Source organism: Orcinus orca, chromosome 6 (assembly GCF_937001465.1).
Source record: "Orcinus orca chromosome 6, mOrcOrc1.1, whole genome shotgun sequence".
NCBI classification, from domain to species: Eukaryota; Metazoa; Chordata; class Mammalia; order Artiodactyla; family Delphinidae; genus Orcinus; species Orcinus orca.
Window position 1 is genome coordinate 112,988,706 of NC_064564.1, and position 22,283 is coordinate 113,010,988.

Consider the following 22,283-nt stretch of genomic DNA (forward strand, 5'->3'; position numbering starts at 1 on the left):
AGCGGGGACTACTCTTCGTCGCAGTGCACGGGCTTCTCATTGCAGTGGCTTCTCTTGTTGTGGAGCACGGGCTCTAGGCGCGCGGGCTTCAGTAGTTGTGGCGTGCAGGCTCAGTAGTTGTGGCTCGTGGGCTCTAGAGCGCAGGTTCAGTAGTTGTGGCGTACGGGCTTAGTTGCTCTGCGGTATGTGGGATCTTTCTGGACCAGGGCTTGAACTCATGTCCCCTGCGTTGGCAGGCGGATTCTTAACTACTGTGCCACCACGGAAGCCCCCAAATTGTACACTTTAAATGGGTGAATTGTGTGGTCTGTGAATTACGTCTTAATAAAGCTGTTACCAAAACGAAAACATGGTAGTTCAAATAAAGAGAGAAAAATGGAGAAAACAGAACAAGGAAGGTGGGTAGGGAGTACTGGATAGAGATGAGAAGGTGGGGGCTGCTACTTTGGGCAGGTGGTTAGGGAAAGCCCTTTGGCAGTGACGTCTGAGCAAGGTCTGGAGTGAAGTGAGGATGTGGGCTGAGCAAAGACTGGGGGAAGAGCTGTCCTGATGCACGAACAGCAAGTGCAAAGGCCCTGAGGTAGAAACAAGCTTGGCAAGTGGAGAAGCAGCATGGGGGCCAGCGGCTGAATGGGGCTGGGGAGGGGAGCAGAGGGGACGAGGTTGTCGAGGGAACAGGGGTAGGTCATGCTGGACCATGGTGAGAACTTTGAATCTTCCTCTGACAGTGCGTCTGTCTCGCCATTATGGATTCCGGTTTTAGGCAGAGGCTGAAAGCAGCCCTGAGGAGGTGAATGGAAGGGTGAAACGAGCAGAATGCTTCCCAAGCAGCCGAAGGACCAAGCCTGAAAGCAGGGAAAGCTAGGGGCCGGCCAGGGCTCCCATGTGGACCCTCAGATCTCCGCCCACCCCCTCCACTTGCTCGAGCCAGCCAGGAGTTGGAAGCAGCTGCTGGAGCCTGAGGAGGAAGCTCACAGTGCTGGGCGTGTTGAAACACCCAGAAGAATTAGGATTAGTGTCTGGGAACAAAAGCCGATATCGAATTGTGGGCTCTCTCCCTTCCCCTTTGTGAGTCTGCCATGGGAACACCCGGCCAGGAAGCCTGCTTGACCGTGGTTCCTGCAGGCCTGGCCAGAGAAAGCCATGCGGAGCCCTCCCAGGCTCAGGTAACAGGCTGTTTCCTCTCCCGCTGTGGGAAGGTGGGCAAGGGCAGGGCTCACGGGATCAGCCCTGGGCCTCCCTCATGTTTCCACAGGGCTCTAAACACACGCTCTTAAATACCACCACTCCCATGGGAAGAAGCTCAGAGCCTCGCCCTGGCCCACCCAGGAGGTCACAGCAAGGATAAAAACAAACACCCCAGCAGTGGCCATTCCCTGTGGGCCTACTGTGTGCTGCCTGGAACTCCTGAATGCTGCAAGTTGGGTGTTATTATGGCCCACTTTACAGATGAGGAAAATGAGGCTCAGAAAGGCTGAGAAACTCACTCACAGCTACAGGGTGGTGAGGAGAAGAGGCCGGTCTTGACTCCAGGCCCATCTGTGTCCAGAGCCAGAGATGGCACAGCCAGGACTCAGCCCTGCAGCCGCCTCCAGAGCCCTCGGAAGAGAGGGAGCTGGGCACCCTCAGTCAGGTGGTATGGGGTCTCAGGCACAGGGCAGGGATAATGGGGGGAGATGAAAGATGAGCACAGGCTCAGGGGTCGGGGTGAGGGGGCATTCATTAAAAAAAAAAAAGACAGAAATTAAGATGCCAAGCAGGGGACCACAAGCCCCAGGTGGGAGCTTGCCGGGCCAGGTTTGAGGGAATCTCAGGGGATTGATTCATTCAAAAACCTTTTACTAAGCACTTATTAGGTGCCAGGTACTACTGAAGGCCCTAGGGACATAAATAGTGAACAAAACAGAAATTCCTGCCTTCAAGGGGCTTATAGTCTGGCAGCAGGAAGGAGACAGACAAAATAAAGCAAAAACACAAGATGGTGGTAAGTGCTATGGAGGAAAAAGGAACAGGGAAGGAGGCAGGCAGTGCCTGGGTTGGGGGTGCCTGAGGGAAAGATGGCCAGGGAAGGTGTTAATGGGAAGGTGATATCTGAGCAAAGAGCCCAAGGGGGTGAGAGAGTGACCCACACAGACACCTGGGGGAAGAGCAGTCCAGGCATGAGGAACAGTCAGTGCAAAGGCCCTGAGGTGGGAATATGCCTGACATGTTTAAGAAGGCACGAGGAGAGGCTTAGGAGGGGCTTCCCTGGTGGCGCAGTCATTAAGAATCCGCCTGCCAATGCAGGGTTCGAGCCCTAGTCCGGGAAGATCCCACATGCCGCGGGGCAACTAAGCCCGTGCACCACGACTACTGAGCCTACGGTCTAGAGCTCACGAGCCACAACTACTGAGCCCGCGCGCCACAACTACCGAAGTCTGTGCGCCTAGAGCCCGTGCTCCGCAACAAGAGAAGCCACCGCAATGAAAAGCCCGCGCACCACAACAAAGAATAGCCCCCGCTCACCGCAACTAGAGAAAGCCCGCGCGCAGCAACGAAGACCCAAAGCGGCCAAAAATATATATAAATAAATAAATTTATTAAAAAAAGAAGGCACGAGGAGGCTAGAGGCCAAAAAGCCACCCCAGGAACAGCAAAGGCCCACTGCAGCGCTGCCAAGAGCCCTGAAGGGTGACCGGGATCCTGAAAGCTGAGCACCGCTTGGCACCAGCCGTGACCTCGACGGACTGTGGCCCCGGGGGCAGGGACAGGGCCTGTGTGGGACATGTGGATCTCTGCGTACATTCCCCAACTCCCCAGGTGCAGTGAGCCAGAAAGAGGAAGAGCGTGAAAAAATTACAACGAATGAGCATCTCTGACGAAAAATCATAAAGAAGATGTTCATTAAGAACACACAGGACTGTGCATCCGCCCCCCACCCCAGCCCCCGCTTGCCCTGCTAATGTGGCTCAGGATGCGCTGAGAACTGAAATGTAAAGACGATGGCACCAAGCCCAAAGAGGACACCGTCCAGAGCCCTGGACTCCGGGCTCCCAAGCCGAGCGGCTTCCTCCACCTGCAAAGGGGCAGGAGCAGACAATGGCTGAAGGAAGGAGGGAGCTCGGAGCGGGTCTGGCTAAGGTAGGGTGAAGAACCGTTCGCAGGGCCACTGTCTTTGTGTCTGTCCAAGAACTGTTTCTGTAATTGAACGTGAAACTGAAAAATGAGAAAAGGGTGTGAGGTTAGAAGAGCTGGTCAAAAGCAAAGGGGTTTGAATGCCCATCTGCCTGATTCAAGGCCTGGGCCCACACTCACCCTCCCGGCAGGACCGGGCGCCCCTTGGTAAGAGATGAAGATGGCCTCCCTAGCCTGGGGTTTCAGGGCTTGAGTCCCCAGCTCCATGCTGCCAGGGATAGGTAATTACAGAGACTGGGTTTTCAGGGGAGTTTCGTTTTTAGCTTTAAGATACACAATTAGATGTCCAAATCCCAGAGAGGCAGGGCGAGCCCTCTCCACCCACCACAGCCCGCTGGCAGAATTCGGCTCTTTCTGGGTTGTCCTGAAATAGAGCAAAGCATCCTACCAGGCTGGTGTCTCCCTCGGAGCTCCCCTGGCCCCAGATCCCGACCAGGGCCTCTGTGATGCATCCACAAAGCCTCACTGTGGATGCCGGCTCGGTGCCAGGCCCACGTGGGTGTGGGGACACAACGGGAGCAGACCTCCTCAGGAGCCCCCGGCTGAGTGGGGAGACAGACTCACACAAAAAGCAACTGACAACTGCCGCCAGCCTCCAAGGAAGTGGAAGGGGCTGCGAGGAAGCAGAACAGACTGGGGGCCTGACTTGGTCAGGGCAGTGACGCCATAGCTGGGACCTCTAGGCTGCGGTTGGCTGGGTGAAGACGCGGGGAGATGGCCCGGGTGGTGGGAAGACCCAGAAGGAAGGAGGTGGCTCTCAGGAAGAGGCAAGAGAAGGCCGGGGGGAGGGGGGTAATCAGGCAGGTGAGGGTAGGGCTGCATGAGTGACCCGGAGGCCCACCACCGGGAGCCTGGACTTCATCTGTGAAAGGGTGACACTGCCCACCGCGTGGGGCTGTCGCATGACCCTGCGGTGCCGTGTCCAGCTCCTTTCTCCACTGCTCACCCAGAGAGGCAATGTAAAGAATTCTACCGGCACGATGGGTGTGTAGTAGCCACATCTTTCTAGCACCTGCCCTACCATGTGTCAGTGACTCAGAAAGGCAGCTGGCCGCCGTCGGGGCCCCACACAGATGGCACCTATCTGCCACCACTGCCTCCCCACAGCTCAAGACAGAGCTGCACAGAGCGGGACCCTCGCTCTAGAACACTCACTCCTGCCTCCCAGGTTCATCTTCAATTAATCAACAGTAAAACCCAGTCCTGTTCATTGAGCTTGTTCTACAGAACATGTGTTTTATAGACATGAGCAACTACCACAATCCTAGGAGGTATGTGCCATTATCATTCCCATTTTACAGATGAAGAAACTGAGGTCCAGAGAAGGGCAGAACAAGCCCAAGCAAGGTTGGACAGAACAATAGGGCTGGATGCTGACCCAAAGCCACACCTTCACCTCTTCCCCATGTTGGTTCCCTTCAGAAGCAGGAAGGTAAGTGGACACCTGGGAGGAGGGAATGCTTCTTCTCAGGGCCCCAACAACTCAAGATGCCTCAAAGGCTGTGAAGAGCAGCAGACCAGGTTGAAGTGAGCCACCATCCTCGGTCTCTCAGATGGGGAGGTTTGGGACTCCCAGCAAAAGGCCACCCCAGAGTCCAGGTTCCATGGTTCCCCGAGGGTGGCTCACTGCCACATCCCTATCACCTGGCCCAGACCAGCCTCACTGCCCAGGAAATGCAGCAAGATCTCAGAGCTTTAGCACCCCCCAGTCTCCATCACGCAGGTGATGAGGGGCAATTCCATGGGAGCCACCTCCTGGCCACAGGCTGCCCACGGCCCGCAGGGTCCTCACAGACAGAGACCATCTGGGGCCCCTCCCCGGAGTCGGAGTGAAGGCACAGCCAGCAGTGGTCTCAGAGCAGGAAGTTGAGAGAAGGGAAACCGGGCTATCAGTGGGGAGCCACGGAAGGGGCTCCACCCTCAGCCCCTCACCTCCCCAGCAGCCTGGCTGCAAGCACTCGTCTGCACACCTGTCTGGTCACCACCGTACACCCAGCACAGAGCTTGCCTGGCAGGGGGCAGCTCAACTGTGGCCACTACCTACGGGTGGGGGTGATGAGGCCTGGGAGGACAGAGCTTCTCAGCCTCAAGTCAACACTGAAAATTCCGTGGCTTGTCACAAATGAAGATTCCCAGGCCCTGCCAGAACTAGACTCCGTTATGGCAGGGTTTCTCAACCCCGGCACTACTGACATTTTAAGCCATTCTGGACTTTATGGGGGGTGTCCTGTGCATTACGGGATGTTTGGCAGCATCCTGCCAGTAGCACAACTCCATCTGTGACAACCCAAAATGTCTCCAGATATTGCCAGCTGTCCGGGGGCAAAGTCACCCCTGGTTGAGAACCACTGCTGCAGGCCTTGGACCGGACTTTTTAAACAAGCTCCCAGGTGATTCTGAGGCAGGAGCTGGGCACCTGGCTAAGCGAGGGCATATCCATGAGCACTGAGTAGGACCCCAGGGACTCCCAGCCCCACTGCCCTCCTGTGTTCCTGAAAGGGCTGGTCCCCGGATTCCTCCCCTTCTGCCCCCATGATGAGAGATAACCAGAGCAAGGCTCCATCGCACGAATCCCTCCCCGCTGGGCTGGCAGTCACAACATCCAGCCTGCACCTCCTCAGCCACACCCACTCCGTGATCTCCCCGACCTTGGTCCTTGGCCGGGTCCCTGGAAGGACGAGCAGTCACAGTGATGCAGTCACAGTGATGCAATCAAAGTTCCCGGCTGATGAAACCCAGCCCAGCCTGGGAAAGCCGAGAGTCTAATAAGGAAACAATTTAAATTGACAACATCTGCCTGTGCTTCCCTGAAGAGAAGAGAGTACAGCCGCCTGGGGAGGGGCCCACCCCGGGGACCAGGCAAGGCATCTGTCCAGGGGCTGCAGGGCGGTAGAGCCTCCATTCCAGTGACGTGGCCAACGTGGCCGCCCAGCAGCATCTGGCCCCTGCCAGGAACTCAGGGCTGCACGCAGGGGAAGCAGCTTGTTGCAGTTCTGACACAGCCAGCCCCTCCTCCTGTGACACGACGAGGCAGCAAGAAGTTCCTAGAAGTCAAGCCACTCGGGCTTGGTGGAGGGGCATCAGTGTTAGGAGTGAGGACTCTGGAGTCAGAGGCACCTGCGTTCCACTCCTGCTACTCACCAGCCCAGTAACCTGGAACTGCATCAAATAACCCAAAGTGGGCAGACGCTGGCTTCCCCATTTTACAGACACAGGCACGCTGCCTCCCTGGCTCTGCCTTCGCAGAGGTGCCTGCACCCAGAGGCAGGCTCTGCAGGCAGCTCGAGCTTCCCTATCACCCAGGCGAACGTGTGGGCATGCTATTCTCAACTGAGGCACACAGCCCAAGAGGAGGGCAGGCCATCGAAAGGAATCCGGAGTGAACTGCTGGCTTTGACCAAGTGCTGGTCCAAACCCAGGCACCTGGGCGAAGGTGCCCCATCACCAAATGTGGCCCAGCCTGGCTCCTGTTTCCCGGGTACCCTTCTGTGCGCCAGGTGCTGCTCAAGCACGTACCCTCCGCAGACACGGTCAGCACCCACTTCGCAGATGAGCAGATGGACACTCAGGGAGTCCGCAGGTCACTCAAGAGGTGAGGGGTGAACTGCACCTCCAAGCCCTACCTCAGGAGCCCACTGCCCACCCCCGCCCTGCAGGACCGCTGGGAAGATGCTCTAAGATAGAAAAGCTGTTCTCAGGGGACAGCAGCAGCCGTCAGTGTCCCTGCGCCTTGTGGGCTGAACCTTCACGAGTCTCAATACCAGGGAAGAGGCGGCCTTGAGAACAGTCTTGTCCTAAAGGAGGGGTGGTCATGAGGTCAAAGTGTACGGTCAGTGGGGCATGGCACTGGGCCAAACTCGTCAAGACCTGCTGGTGTTGGGGACCAAGCCTGGTCAATCCAGGGTCGAAGGGAGAGTGGGGAAATGTTCCTATAAAAGTCCATAAGGTCAGCTTCCTGCCTCCTGAGCATTTCCTACTTATCGGGCACTGAACTGAGAGCTCTCCCTGCCTGACCTCCTGGAGTCCACACCCCAAGCCTGGGAGGTAGCTACCATCATCCCCACGTCGCAGGCAGGGAAACTGAGATTCAGAGCACAGAAGCCACCGACCCCAGGTCTGGCTGGGAGAGGGCCGTGATCTGATCTGAACCCATAGCTGTCTGACCTCAGAATCTTAAACTGGGCCCAGGCCCTAGAAATTCAAAGCAAGAAGCCACAGCTGGGCTATAGTAGCTACGTTCCCTCCTCCGTTCCAGAACCCACAACTGTAAAACACGGAACTGTGGGGTTGGCTGTGCACAGGGAGTTTCCCTTCCTGAGCCCCTGAGATCCCCAGCGGGACCACTCACTCACAAGGCAAGGGTACAGGAGGCAGATAGGCTGGGGACCAAGGCCAGGATCTGCCACTCACTGGACAGGACCTCTCTGGGCCTCAGTCACTGCCCTGCCCTGTCTCACGGGTTTGCTAAAAGGCCTAATGAGAGAACAGGGCCTGGCACATACCCAGAGGACACTCACACTGAAAGGGGGACATGGCCGCTACCATCGAAAGTAACTCTGAGATAGACGGTCCAGCAGGAAGCCAGGGCCCTGATGCAGGTCCCACTTCCCCACCCCAGGACCATGGATCAGGACACTTCCCCAGACCTTGAACCTGGCTGGGATGTCCTGGGAGGTGGACGGGCAGGTAGCCCAGGCATACTCAGGCCGCTCCTGGCTGACTCACGCCTGGGTGGTGTTTGAATCACCCAAGGAAGGGAAGAAACAGGAGGGAGGTATCCCCATCCCCGGAGCCCAGTTCCTTGAATAGCTGGACTCAAGTGAGTCACAGGGATGTCCCTATCCTCTGAACCCCTACCCAACCCCCATAGCCTTTCCCGAAAGCACCCTCACCACAACGACTGCAGACAAATTACTTCCTCTTCTGGACATGGGTCTTATTAATGGTGAAAATGGAAGGAGGCTTCCATGTCCCAGAGCGCAGGGGTCCTGGAGGCAGGGCCTTTGTTTCACTCACTGCTGCTTCCCATGTCCTAAGGATGGCACCTGGTACATGGGAGGTGCTCAGTAAGCCTCTGATGACTAAATTAGTGATATTCACAGCACTGCTCCCAATAAGGGCCACCCTAGACCTTCTTGCACTGATATTTCCACCTCCAGGAAAGGGGCCTCCAGCTGTGGTCAGGTCACGTTCTCCAGGTCTCTGTAGTCACTGAGGGGTCAGAGGTCATCACCATCTCTGGATCTGCCCCCACGTGTTCCCACTGCTCCACACCGCATTCCCCACGGCTCCCTGGACTTCTGAGGTGACCGAGGAATAATCAGGGACCACTCAGCCAGAGTCACGTCTCCTCACAAAACCAGCAAAGACTAAGACCTGCTTTGCTGGCCATCTTCAGCAGCTCTCTGAGATTCCAACCACAAGACAAAGGGCTCGGGGTCAGGTGGAACCAGGAGGCCCTGACTCACCAATCTCCACGTCCTGCCCAGACAGCTGATTCTCCTGCAGACTCATGGACTGACCCTGGGCTAATCGCTGCCCCTGCCATTCACTTAGTCCACACACATTAACTGAGCACCTACTACGAGCCAGGCCTGAGTGGGACACTGGGAAACAAACCTGGGTCTTGGTCTTGTCTGCATCCAAAAGGGGCATGGCCATTCTCACCCAGGTCCATGTGATTCCTCTTTAGCCGACAGAAAACCCTTAGGAGGTGCTGGAGCCCTGGGTCAGGCCTTCTGTTGCATTCAGGGAGAGTACCCAGTCAAAGGCCCATCCCCAAAGACAGTGGTCAGGGCCAGAGCAGGCAGGAGTGGCTGATGCCTCCCCTCCCGCACCGTGCTCAGCACTTCTTGGAGAGCTGACGTGTCTAATGGTCTCCCCTGGCTCATGCGCCCAAGGTCAGGGGCCATGGCTGTCTCGGCCAATGCTGGACCCAGTGCCCAGTGCAGGACCAGGGCAGCAGCCTGGCTCGAATCACAAATGTTTGCTGAATGGGTGAAACACAGGAAGAGAGAAGAGAAACAATTAAGGGGAGAGCAGGAGGAAGGTGAACCTTTCCTTCCTGCTCCCACCCCTGGATCCTCTCCAATGATTGCCCTGCATTAATACCAACCACTACTAGCCTTTCCTGAGCACTTACTCTGTGCCGGGGGCTATGCTGGGTACCTAACGGGGGCGTGGGGGCAGGGGGGTGGTAACCCACTTAATCCAAGCACCAAGAAGGAGCTTATCACCCCATTTCACAGAAGAGGAAAGCGAGGCTCAGAGAGATCCGGTGGTCTGGCAGCCTTGGGAGCCTGCCCTCCTTCTGAACCGCCAAGCCCCACACCCAGCAGCCCCTGCCAGGGTTTGCAAGAGGCAGAAGGAAAATCCCCAGCCAGAGAAGACTGCTGGCAACTGCTGAGTTAAGGCTCATAAGTGATGCTTATTGTGTAGCGACGGTTCAGGCTGCCCTGCCAGAAAGACCCTGGAGAGACCTGAGGACCTCCTCCAGTCTCAGGTGCCCAGCACGACCAAAGGTGTGGGTGTCTCAAGGCCTTTCTCACACAGACACGCGCGCACGTCAGTGCTCGGCTGGCTGGCTCTCAGAGCAGTCCTGTGTAACCAGCCTCCTAGAAGCAGGACTTTACAGGTCCCAGAAGTCCCCTCCAGACATGACTGCCACCCCAATAAAGACAACATCATCCTGACTCGTATCAGGATGGGTTTTTTTTTAATCAGAATGCTTTTGAACTTCATATAAACGGCACCGCACAGCATGCTCTTGTGTCTGGCTTCCTTCCCTCGAGGTTGTTTGTGACACTGTCCTTGTCGTGAGTAGCAACGGCTGCTGCGTAGCAGGCTCGAGTTTTGTTTTTAATCATTCCATGATGACAGAGGTGGGAAACCGCTCCTCTCAGCTGACAGCCACCTCCCCTCCTACAATGTGGAGTCCCAAGTGGTCAACCCCATGGCTGCCCTTGGGGGTTCTAAAATACAACTCCGACTCTGATTCACACCCTTCTGTGGATCCCTGGTCAGAGAAGTCCAAGCCCCTCCCCGTGGCCTCCCCCGACCCCGAGCCCCCAGGCCACGAGCTCTTCCCTGCTCAGCACTCTTGCCCTTGCCTCCCTCTGCCCTGTGCTGCTCTTCTCTCCCCTCTCCCCCAGCCTAATCACCTACTGTCCCTGGGACAGAGCCCAGCATCCATTCCTGGGCGCGGCACTGCAGGGCAGGGCACTGCGGGGCGGGGCTGGAACCCCGGGAAGCTGCACGGGGGCCCCACACACAGAAGGTGCGCAGGAACTTGTCCCTGAGGGACTGGGGGTTGGGGAGCCGCAGGTGTGCTGCCTCTGTGGGTCTGCAGAGAGTCCAGCACTCGCTCAGAGGAAGTGGTGGGAAGTAAGGGCGCCTTGCGTGCAAAAAGGGCGCAGACTTCTGCCTTCCCCAGCGCCCTCCCCAGCAGGTTTAGTCTGGTTTCAGCTGCCGGGTGCAGGGCCCTGTGCGAGCAGGTCGCCCTGATCTAGGGAGCCCTCCCGCCTCCACGTAGGCACCCGCACCCCATTTGATGGAGGAGCAAGCCCAGGCTGAGAGGACAAGGCTGTTGGCCATGGTCACAGAGCCAGTGAGTAGCAGCCGAGGTGCCTCCCGGGGCAGGCACCAGCCCCTGCCCCCACCCCATCCCCCTAGGAGCATCCCCACTCCACACACAGGGTCCACCTGACACAACCCATCGGTGCGGCCAGCTGCCTCTCAATCGCAGCCTCTGAGCCCAAGGCAGTGCCCAGCTGCATGGTATGCAGGCGAGGGCTGCTCCTGACACGCGCTGATACCTCCCGCACCAGGGTGGGGAGGGGCTGGGCCCAAGCAACTGGTGGTGACTGGCACTTGGTCCGGCACCATCAGCGCCCACACTGGTTCAGGTCCAAGGGAGAAAAGTTCCAGCCCTGCGCCAGCGCCAACCCTCAGCAGGAAGCCCCAGGAGCGTGATGCAACAGAGGCCACTCCGTGCTAAGACACTTGGCCCACAGGGGTGTACAAGGCCAAAAGAGGCCAGGGAAGGCCTCCCAGAGGAGGTGGCTCTCAGGCCGAGCAGGAGGTCAGCCAGGTGAAGAAGCGGGGGAAGGGAGCTTGAGGACAAGGCAACTGCAGAAGCAAACAACTAGAAAAGTAAGGTGTGGTAAAAGTCAGGGAGCACCAGGGGCCTGCCACCCACCGAGGGCCCCTGGCTTTCTCCCCTGCTCCCCCATCCCCCAGCAGTCTGCCCTCTGCCTCACGTGGGGGGGCGGTCTTCCGCCTGCCAGAGTGGGTCCCAGAACTGGCTGTGCAGAGGGCCCCTTCCCGCAGGCAGAAGCCCCCTACACCCTAGTCCCGCCCCACCCCGGGAGCACTCCAGCTCTCACTGGCTCGGAGCCAAGCGCCCCAAGACAGGGCAGGTTCAAGCCAACAGAGGCAAGAAAGTGCACAGGCCCCACTGGGGACCCTGAGCTCCAGCGTGAGGCCCAGCTCCTTAGACACTAGGTGTGCTCCTCACCTGCTTCCCACCCCTTCGGAAGTAGCCTCTCCCCACAGCACCCCTAGAATCATGAGACAGAGACAGCACCCCAGTCAGTCCTGGCCCACAGGGAAGTTCCAGCTGCCACAGAAGGGCAACTGAGGTGCGCCATCCAGCCCACCACCCTGACTCAGCCAGGGATGGAAGGATGGGCGGCAGCACATCCAGTGCCTCGACCACGTGCCAGGAGCCGAGCTAGACGTTTGACAGGCATTATCTCACTTGGTCCTCCCCAGAACACTGCGAGGCAGACACCAGCCGCCCCTGAGGCTTAGAGACTGAGCCCCTTGCCCAAGGTCAAACAGGTGACAAGAGGCAGAGGACGGGAATGTCCTCCCCAGGCCTGTGCAGGGCAAGCCACCAGCCTGACCAAAGAGGCAGCACGTCCTCCATCGGGGCTCTTTCCTCCCAACTGTGGGCTGGCCACTCCCAGTTGACATCTGGGCAGATGGGGGGTTGGGTGGTTCCAGGCCTGCATTTGAGAGCCATTCCAAGCCCAGGCCACCAAAAGAAGCTCACAGCAGAGACAGAGGGTTTGCAACGACAGTCCTAAGCAGACACCAAGGTCAGGCACAGGCTGGGCAGCTTCAGGCCTCACCAAGGCCACCAACGGCACAGTGTGACCTCGTGGAGAGCCAGAAGGCCCAAGGGAGACAGACCTCACAGAGCACATCTGAGGCCCTGGGGGCAGGTCTGGTAGCCCCAGAACCCAAAGCACTTGCCAGGCCAAGTGGATAATGAAGAGAGACAGCCCTCGCCCTCGCCCCAAATTAGTTCCAGGTCTCGTTCTAAGCAAATCTGATGTCTCTCCCCTGCTCAAACCTTTCTGTGTCTGTCTGATGAGATGAGGATAAATCTATATCGGTTGCCACGGGTGCTATACTGCTCCTCCCAGCAGTGGGCAAGTGACCGCAGGGTCACCACCCAGCAGTCACCAGACTCCACATACTGAGTCCCCAGGCTCGCGAGGCCCGTGAGCAGACATGCTAGCAGCTATCACGAGGTCCAGGCAGGGCTTCGCGAATGCAAGTCAGGACTCCCAGGTACTGAAGAAGCAGAGCTCAAAAGCATTCGGGGCCCTCCGACACACGGTGTGGTTGCTACTGAGAACCCCTGGCCAGAGCAGCTCCCAGAACAGAGATCAAAGTGAGGAACACGCCTCAGGGAACAGGCCTCGGGGAACAGCCCTGGCTCCACAGGGCCAGATCACCTCGGGTCAGGGCTCTGCCAATGCCAGGCTGGCAGGCAGGTGGCAGGGGCTGCCAGGGTGGCACCTGCCAATGGTGTGGCCAGCTGGCGGCAAAGGCTGGGCTCAAGGAGCAGACACCAAGGCCATGCACAGGCTGACCCCGAGGGAGCCCGCAGCTGGCCTGGTGCCACAGCCTGGCTGCCATGGGTGGTCTCTGCAGCCTGCCAGCAAGATTTCTCTCCACAAGCACCCGCCTCCTCAGGCCCCAGCCTGTGCACGGAAGGCCTTCCACAGGGGCCCCGGGGAGCAGGCTGGCCCGAGCAATGAGGGAGGCAGACCACCGTCAGGGATCCAAGGGCATGCAGGGGGTCAGGAGGAGCCCAGAGCAGGCAGCCCACGGAGGAGGCAGCACAAAGCCCCTTGGGCCACATGCTGCCATGTGACACCGTTGCTCGATCTTCTTATTTAAAAGATTTTTGTTTATGCTGTCAAAAACTCTTAGAGCACTGTATAGGGCAACAAAACCCCAGCCGCATTTGGCCACTGTGCACTCTCTGAACTTCCATCTTCCGGCACCTACTAAGTGCTGGGTGTGCTGCCAGGAACTTGAGGACAAGGAAACCCACCTGCCGGCTCTACCCGCCCACCTTCTCGCCAGTGTGCCCACTCTTCTCCCTCTGCCTGCCACGGCCCAGCCAGGCCACAACTCCAACTTCCCTTACTGAGTACCGGTGAGGCACCCTGGCATCTTCTCCACCTGGCAGCCAAGAGCCAGCATCCTAATCGGCAAACCGGGCACACTGACCCCCTGCCCGTCGGCTGGACCCCCAAAGCCAGGAACTGTCCAGCCCAGCTACCCCCATCTTCATCTACTGCAGCCAGCCCCATGCTGCCCCTCTCCATACCCCAACCACGCCAGCCCCTTGCCTAGATCACTGACCAAGTGCCTTCCAGCTGGGGGCCTCTGCCTGACCTCTTCCCAAACTCATGGAGCTTATGTTTTCAGGATGGGGCACGTCACTGTGATAGGGAGGGCTTTCCCTTTGGCCCACAAGGCTCCCATGAAGAGTCCCTTCCTCAGGGAAGCCCTTCCTCTGTGATGCCCACAGGCACACTGCCCCCACCCCATGGGGAGCTCCATGGGAGCAAGGCTGTCTGGTCCCGGTCACCTCTGAAAGCCCAGGGCCAAGAGGGTGCTCGGTAAATGTGGAAAAGGGACCTGCGCCTGCCAGCCTCCTCCCCCTCCTCCTCCTGCCCCCTCCCCACTCGGCCTCCAGAGCGCCCGATCTGTGAAGGGAAGTGGATGCCCTGCCTGCCTTAGGGTCCCACTGCACCTCCACCTCCCTGCACCCTCGGGCCCAAGAGACAGAACTGTGTGTCCATCTCCACACGACCCTCCCTCCACATTAAGATGTGCATGACAGCAGGCCTCGCAGGGCAGCAGATTCAAGTGGCAGCTGCATCCTTTTCCAAGGAGGGAGGGAGAGGGCCTCGGGGAAGTAGAGGCCCAGCCAAGCCTGTGGTGTGTGTGTGCAAAGACCTGGCCTCCCCAGGCCCGGGCACAGGGCCTCCAGCTGCAGAGCTGACCTGTCCAAGGTCTTCTTCATGCCCCCCACAAATCCCAAACATCCCTCGGAAGTCTCCCGTCCCGGCCTGCTCAAGGCCAGGCCCACAGAGAGAAGTCAGTACCTGTATTCTGAGCAGGCATGCCCTCTTTCAAAAGGTTGCCCAAATAAAAACCCCACTGAAGAGACAGTTGAGAATTCAAAGCTGCCAAAAAGAAAGGACGGGTGGGAGCCTGCCCCAGTCACACAGTCTGCTTCTTAGACAGCCTGGCACCCAAGTGCAGAGCAGCAAGAGCCATCGGAGGGGCCCCTCTTCTCTTTCTGGCCCAGCAAAGAGGGGTACTGCACAGCGGGCAGAAGTCGGGGCCAACCAGAGCCCATCCGGCTGTGCCATTAGCTCCTCCTACGAAGTGACCCTGAACAAGTGACTTCTCTGCCCCCAGCCTCAGTTTCCCCATCCATTGGCCAAGGAGGCTCGCTCTGCCTGTCTCCTCCAGAGAGGACTTGCTGTAAGGTAAATCAACGCCTCCCTCTCGCTCCCTCCCGCCACCAGCCACGTGCATGGGGCAGGCCACAGGACCAGTGCCAGCTGGGCACAGAGACCTCTCAGGATGTTTGGGATTCCTCCTGCCTGAAAGACAGATTGGCTCAAGGCTGGAAGCCTGTGCCCAGCCTGCCCTAGGGAGACCACAGCCTGGTCCACTGCTTCCCGACTCACTAGACTTGGCTGGGACGCATCCCTCCTGGGACCCCTAGGAAAGCCTCCCAGATGCCATTTGGATGCGTCTGCTGGAAGGCCTCTAGGCAGAGACATTGACAAATGCCCATTGTGCCCCAGTGCCAGCCCGTGCCTGGCACCAACTCCACAGCAGTGGACTTTAGCCCCACCCCCACCTGTGGCCCAGAGGCCCCTTTTCCTCAGATCTCACAGGATGTAGCCCAGTGCCTTGAAATGATCCAAATCTGGATTACCCTGTACCACCCAACCCACTAAAAAGAACCTCCTTCAAAGGTCTGAGGACATGATATGAGGCTGTAGCTGCTTCAAGCCCTCTGCCACCAAGGCAAGGCAGGGCCTTGGAGCCGGACCTGCCCACATTTAAATCACAGCTCTGCCACTCTCTTGTTGAGTGACACGGGTCCATCACTTTAGGTCTCTTGACCCCAATTTCCTCTTCAGCTCACGGGGTGGTTCAAGGACTCAGCTGATCATGCATTCGAGGTGCTCAGCAGGTCCCTGGCATCTAATTATGCACAATCAAAGGCAGCTTAAACCCTAATGATAAAATGGTTATTTTCCCAATTGCATTTCTAGCCAGATGACCTCGCCGGATGGCCGAGAGGATGAACAGACACAGCACGTGCAAAAACACTCAGCACGGCACCTGGCACGTAGCACTGAACATGGTAGCTGTGAGGATTATGGTTCATAAGGAGGCCTCAGAAAGATGAGGCTGGGGAACAGTGCAATGTACCACCTGTTCTACCTGCTCAAATTGGGTCAGGCTGGAGCTGTGTACCCAGCTGTTGCCATGGCACCCAACACACAGGGAAACACTCTAGCTAGGAGGGTGGCTGCTGCAGGAGTGGAGGCTTGGGCCTGCTTTGCTCAGACACCACCCATGCTGCCACCACCCCCACTCCCTGGGACATGTCAGGGGTCTCTGGGGTTATGGACAGTGTGCTAATAAACTAAGCAGGTCTCGTCACCCCTGACCCTACCCCACCTCCAAAACAATAGGGCCTTGGCCCTCTGGAGAGGTGGGCTGTGAGGAGGGGCTCCCAGGCTGCAGACCAGGGTGTGTGGCATGGGAGTGGAAGGGTAGGAACCCAGGAACCCCCCTCTGCTGGGCAAAAGCCAAAGCAGCTGTAAAGCAGCCTCAGGTCCCAACGTGTGTGTTCCCTCCAGACACACATGCCCAGCAGCAAACAGGTACCCAGAGCCCATAAGTGCCAAGTTGTGTGGGGTTCAATGTCAGCTCTTCCCTCCTCATGCCACTCAGGTTTCATCCAGGATGAGGGCTGGGAAAGCCTGTTTAGGCAGGCTCAGCCGGGTTCAGGGAATCCATGGCCCCTTGCCAAGAGGGAAGAAGGGGAGAGAGAGGTGAAATCCAGACACTGTGGGCTGAGACCTGGAAATTTCCAGACTTTCCCGGATGAGGGGGCAGGTTTAGGGCAATTGAAAGGCTGACAGGTAGGGTGACAGTGGCCCCAGGGCCTGGGAAGCCAGCTGAGACCTCAGCCTGGGGCTGAATACTAATTCTTCAGTAGGATCCAAGACCCTGCCCCCAGCCCTCAGGTCAGATGTAGGCCCTCTGCTGACTCCACCTGGTCCGCCCAAGACCTAGGAGGGGCTGGGGCCTGGGCCCCTCTACCATAGTAACAACAGCTGCTGCAACAGTCTGCCTGGTCAGACATGGTATACACAGTACCCATTCCCCATCACAACTCTAGGGGTGGGTATGACTTCTCCCATTTCACAGAAGAAGAAACTAAGGCTCAAAGGCAGAACAGGCTAAAAGCACATCCTGAGTTTGAATCTGGGCTCTGCTGTATTAACGCAGAGAAATCACTCCCTCCTTGAGCCACTGAGCCCCCTTTATAAAATGGGAATAACAACACTACAGGCCTCCCCCAACCTCCACTCTGCTCCATGGCATAGTCAACAGGTTAAGTGAGAGGTGCCAGTAAAACAGGGAGCAAAGCACCAGTAATTGCTGGTTCTTGGAATCAAAGAGGTTAGGTAACTTGCCCTAGGTCACCCGGCCACTCACTGGCTGACCCCAGGCCCTAGCTCTGAGCACCACAGCCCTTTCCCAGAAAGGCTGGGCTACTCTGTGGGTGGCCACGGGATCACAGGCTTCCCAGGCAACGAGGACAGCCTCCCACCCCCACAGCAAAGGGCAGCCCTTGTCTGAATTCCTCAGATAAGCAGCTCCCAGCCTGAGCGGACCCAAGTGCACAGAAAAGACACCCCACCCTGTCCCACACTGGAGATTCCTAAATCTGGGTTAGGCTGTATGCCTCCTCTCCCTCCTCCCAGCAGAACATTCGACCACCAGATTCATCCAACAGGTCTCCAAACAGGCCAAGTTCAGTTGACAACTGCAAGCCACTTACTCCCTCTTTCTGGGCCTCAGTTTCTCCATCTGTAACAGGCACCCCATCTCAGAACTGTGAGGCAGCTCCAGCTAACTGGGCCCACAAGGAGGCCTGAGGAGCAAAGGGACAGACCAAGGAAGGGAGCCAGTGGGTCACAGGCACTGGGCCAGGCCCTGTACCGCATTCTCTCTGCTGAAACTTCTTCACAACTGTGACAGAGAGACCTGTATTGGGCCCACAAAGTGGCTGAGCTAGGACTCAAACTCCCATCTGTCACACTCCAGGACTATGTGACCCCAGATGGGCCCAGGCAGTGGGCACAGCTTGGGAACTCAGCCGCCCTCAGCAATGAGCCGGGCAGCTGGACCTGCAGGATGGGGAAGAACACAAAAACTAAACTTGACCGAGCCTCTTTCTTTCAGAGAGGGCAGCAGCCTCCTTGACAAGGGCATTTGCAATGCAAAGCAGTCCAGCTCCAGCCAGAAGAGGGCAGTGACTCAGAGGGGGCTGGGCAGGCCAAAATCCAGCCACCACCCTCCAGCCAGACCAGGAGTGCCTGGGACTGGACCTTCCCAGGAGCCAGGGAGTGCCAGGGAAGCTGTGGCTGGCCCGGGGTCTAAATCATATGACAGCCCGAGTGGCCAGCTGGGTGCAGGATGCCCTGGAACACTCCTCCCCTTCTCAGCCCTTCGAGGCCAAACCCCACTGGGCTCTTCATACAAGTCTGCAGAATGGGCCTACTGTGGGCTGTGTGCAAGGCCCCATGAGGGGGCTGAAACAACAGACCCCCAGGTATCCGGCTGGTCACCTGCAGATGGGTGCCCAGCACCCTGCCAGCTTCCTCAGGCCTCAGACCTCTCAGATCACTCAGTCCTGCCTTGTGCAAACCTGCCCCAGACACACATAATCTCCAGGACTCTCTGGACCCCAAGAGGCACTTCCACACTCGCCAAGTGACTAGATCTGGCTCATTATCCCCCTTCCCTGGAGGCAGGCCTGCCCCAGCTCCTACCTTGACGACAAGCTGACAAAATCCCCGCCATCCAGCAGCCGGACCTTGCAGAAGAGGACCCCGTTCACGAAGGGGACCGCAGTCAGCTCCTCCAGGGTGAAAGTGGTTTGGAATTTGAATTTCTTCTTCTTCATCAAAAAAGCCATGAGCGAGTTCCCTGAGTCTGAAGCCCCGAAGGCCAAAAAAAGGGGGGGAGCCAGAAATCCCCAGGATTCCTTTCCCTACACCACACCCCCTCCTCAAAACACCAGAGCCGGATCCCGCCCAGATGGTAGCTGAGGCGGCAGAGCGGATGGGGATCTGAGTCCAGAGGGCCCTGGTCTGAACTACCAGTCCAGTTCGCAGGCCGGCTGGCTTCACCCTCGGGGAGCTGGGGCTTGGAGGGGTTCGGAGTGGCCGGGGGCTTCACCGGCATGTAAACACTGGGGCATGGCCCAGGAGTCAAGGGAAGGGGTGGCAGGCGGCGCGCAAGCGGCCGCGCTGGCGGACAGCATCCCGAGCCGCGGTCCCTGGGGAGCTCACGCCGCGCGGCGGGCGGACCGGTGAGACTGAGAGCGATGGGCGGCCCGGTGAGGCCGAGGGCGGCCCCGCCCCCGCCCCGCTGGCGGCCGGGGGTAGGCGCCCACGCCGCGCCCACGCCGCGCCCACGCTCCCGCTCCTGGGTGCCAGGCAGCCGCACAGGTAAGTCCGGGGAGGCTGAGGGCACCCCCAGGGGGCGGCCGGGAGCTCTGGGGGCCTCTCCGGGAGGCGCGTCGGGGACGCTCCGGGCCAGGAACGTCAGGCCACTGCCCCCTCCCGGCGGGCACCGGGCCGGGCTCCAGGCAGCAGGGGCGCCGCCTCCTCCTCGGTCGCGGGTCCCGCTCCGCGGGTCCCGCTCCGCGGGCCCCGGCGGAGCTGAGGCGCCCCTCCGGCCGGCCGGTGGCGCCCACCTCACCCGCCTCACCCGCCGCCTCTGGCCAGCACCCCCGCGAGCAGCAGCGCCGCCGCCTGCGATCCCGACGCCACCGCCCGCCAGACGCTGCGCGGCCCAGCTCGGAGAACGCCGAGGCCCAGCGCGGCCGCCCGCGGAGCCGCCGCTGAGCGCGGGAGGGGCGGGGCGCCGGGGGCTCAGCCCGCCCACGATTGGGCGGCCCGGCGGGGCGGGAGCGGAGTGCGATTGGCGGAGGGCGGCGTGGGGCGGGACTCGCGGGAGGCCGCGGCAGCTCGAGGCGTTCGGATTGGTGCGTCGTCCATCTGGGCCCGCCTCCTCGGTCCGGGCGGAGCGGAGAGAAAAGGCTAGGGGCCCTGGGGAGGCAGTGGGAGGTCGCGGGGCGGAAAGCCGGGGCCGGCAGGCCGGCAAAGAGGAGGGCGCGAGCAAAAGAAAAGGAGAAACAATGACGAGAAGAAACAATATGAGCACTATGGCTGAAGTGGCCCGCCAGTGTCCTTCCAGATTTGAGTTCATTGACGAGTAGATCAGGCCCGGAAGGTAGCGAGTCCCATTTTTCAGAAAACACACCCAAGAGAGGTGGCCGGAACTAGACCATGCAGGTGTTTGGTTTCGAATCTCTATTTCTCAGCACTGAGGAGGAAAGTGCCTGCAAAGGCTTCGCCAGGGCTTGAGTTAAAGCAGTTCATCACGCAACCTGTGATAGAACCATCTTCTCCCTTTCCAAGCTTCTATCAAAGCCTTTTGTTGTTGATTAGCTTCTTACCTAGTTATGGCTGGTCTCCCTGACTGCATTAACTGCCCTGGACACAGAGACCAATTCAGGAGCTTTTTATTTCCCAGGCCTTCAACATATTGCAGTTCATTGATTCAGTCCCCAAATGTTTAGGTGCCCCTGAGCCAGGCTTGGATTTAGGAGTGAGACTGGTGGGCCTGCCATCTCCAACCTCGCCAAGCTCAAGATCAGGTGGAGAAGCAGACAGGGACACAGGCAGAGACAAATCTGGTGGATGAGGACTGTAATGGGGGACTTAACAGGGAGCTCAGTGGAGGCAGGGGTGGAGGGGAGGGGACTCAGAGAGAATGCCTCACAAAGTTATCCAAGCCACTGGCAGGATGCATACCCTGAGTCATGCAGGGTCTAGGCAGAGGGAGCCTCAAGAGGCCTGGCAACCAGAGAGTGCAATGCCCACAGAAAGCTGTGAGTACCTCCATGCTCCTGCACTATGGCTCTTTGAGAGATGCAGGAGGCGAGAGGTATGGCTGGAAGGCCTGTAATGGCTGGATCTTGCAGAGTCTTGTAGATCAGAGGAAGGAGGGGAGCTACGCACACGTTTTCAGCGGGAGAGTGACCCAGACAGATTTGCTTTTTGTTAGAAGAAGGTTGCTCTGACTACAGGTAGTGTGGAAGAGAGAAGATGGGAAACAGGGGTGAGGGGCCTGTTGTGGTGATCCAGGCCAGAGATGATGACAGCAGAACCACAGCACTGCAGGAAAACTGGAGTCCGAGAAGCACTTGAAAGACAGAATCAAGTGCACTTGGGGATGAGTTAGGTTGGGACATGTATCTGAGGACTCAGATTTCTGATTCCCTCCTGATTCCCAGCCATAAAATGGGTGGCTACCTGTACTTCTCTCCAGTTTGTCCCATAATTTGAAAAACACAGTTAGCCAGATAGGAGAAGAATGATAATAGCAGCTCCCAGTACTTTTATGTATCCCCATGTACAGCCAGGGAAGTTGAGGCCTGGAGAGTTTAAATTACTTGACTAGGGTCCTGACCCTGGAGCACAGGCATTAGAGTGCTAAGCTGTGCTGCTCACGCTGGGGTAGGAGTGGGGGTTCTCACTAATCCTGGCTGGACCTGCTCCACAGGGGAAAGGCCTGTGGCTATCTGACCCCAGAAGGGGATTTCAGAGGAGGGAGCCAGCCAAGGATGTCCCAAGGCCCGGCTGACTTCTCAGCTGTGACCGTGAGTAACCCCAGGCCTCTCCAACAGGAAGCAGGGTGGGCCTGGCTGCCAGACTTAGCTCTGGTGGGGTATTTATCTCTCTGAGCCTCTGGGCTGGGAACCCAGGAAGTTTCCCTTCCCTCATTTCCAAGATGGGTCCTGGTTAAGGGAGAGAGCTAGGTGCCAGGACAGGATGCCGCATTTGGGGTGAGACAAGCCTGAGTTAGGATCCTGGTTCTGCTGCATATTGGTAGTATGGCCTTGGTTTGAAACACCAAGGCTCAGGGACTCCAAACCGAGAGGGGGTTCAGTATGGTCTGGCTAGGATCGCTTGCCCTGGAGCCAACAGAACTGGAATCCGAAATCTGGCTGACACAACACCGACACCTGTGTCACACACACTTTGGGTATAGTTTTGCATGCATAGGAAGGAATCTTGAAGGAGACACTCTAAACTTTCCCATCTCTGAGCCACAGTTTCTTCGTCTGTAAATTAGGAATAAGAATATCAACCTTTGGGACTTCCCTGGTGGTCCAGGGGTAAAGAATCCACCTTCCAATGCAGGGGACAGGGGTTCGATCCCTGGTCAGGAAACTAAGATCCCACATGCCACGGGACAACTAAGCCCTGGTGCCACAACTACTGAGCTCGTGCTCCACAACTAGAACCCGCGTGCCGCAAACAACGGGGCCCATGCACTCTGGACCCCGCCTGCCACAACTAGAGAGAGAATAAAAACCCACACACCACAACTAGAGAGAAGTCCACGCCACAAACAGAGAGAAGCCCGCGCCGCAACGAAGACCCTGCGTGCCACAACGAAGA

General features: G+C 58.3%; 1 protein-coding gene across 2 annotated transcripts in view; it reads right to left on the reverse strand.

The window, feature by feature from the left end:
- Positions 1 to 18,844, reverse strand: part of EEIG1 (estrogen-induced osteoclastogenesis regulator 1) — a 36,203-nt gene extending 17,359 nt beyond the window's left edge. Inside the window, exon 1 of one of the 2 annotated variants that reach the window (XM_033427124.2) lies at positions 18,579 to 18,844. Coding sequence is in view for 1 of the 2 variants with exons in the window: in XM_004269174.4 (XP_004269222.1) it covers positions 18,579 to 18,724 (146 nt within the window). In the remaining variant the exon portion in view is untranslated. The remainder of the gene's footprint in view (positions 1 to 18,578) is intronic. The other variant, XM_004269174.4, reaches the window with a different exon arrangement.
- Positions 18,845 to 22,283: the final 3,439 nt, after the last annotated feature.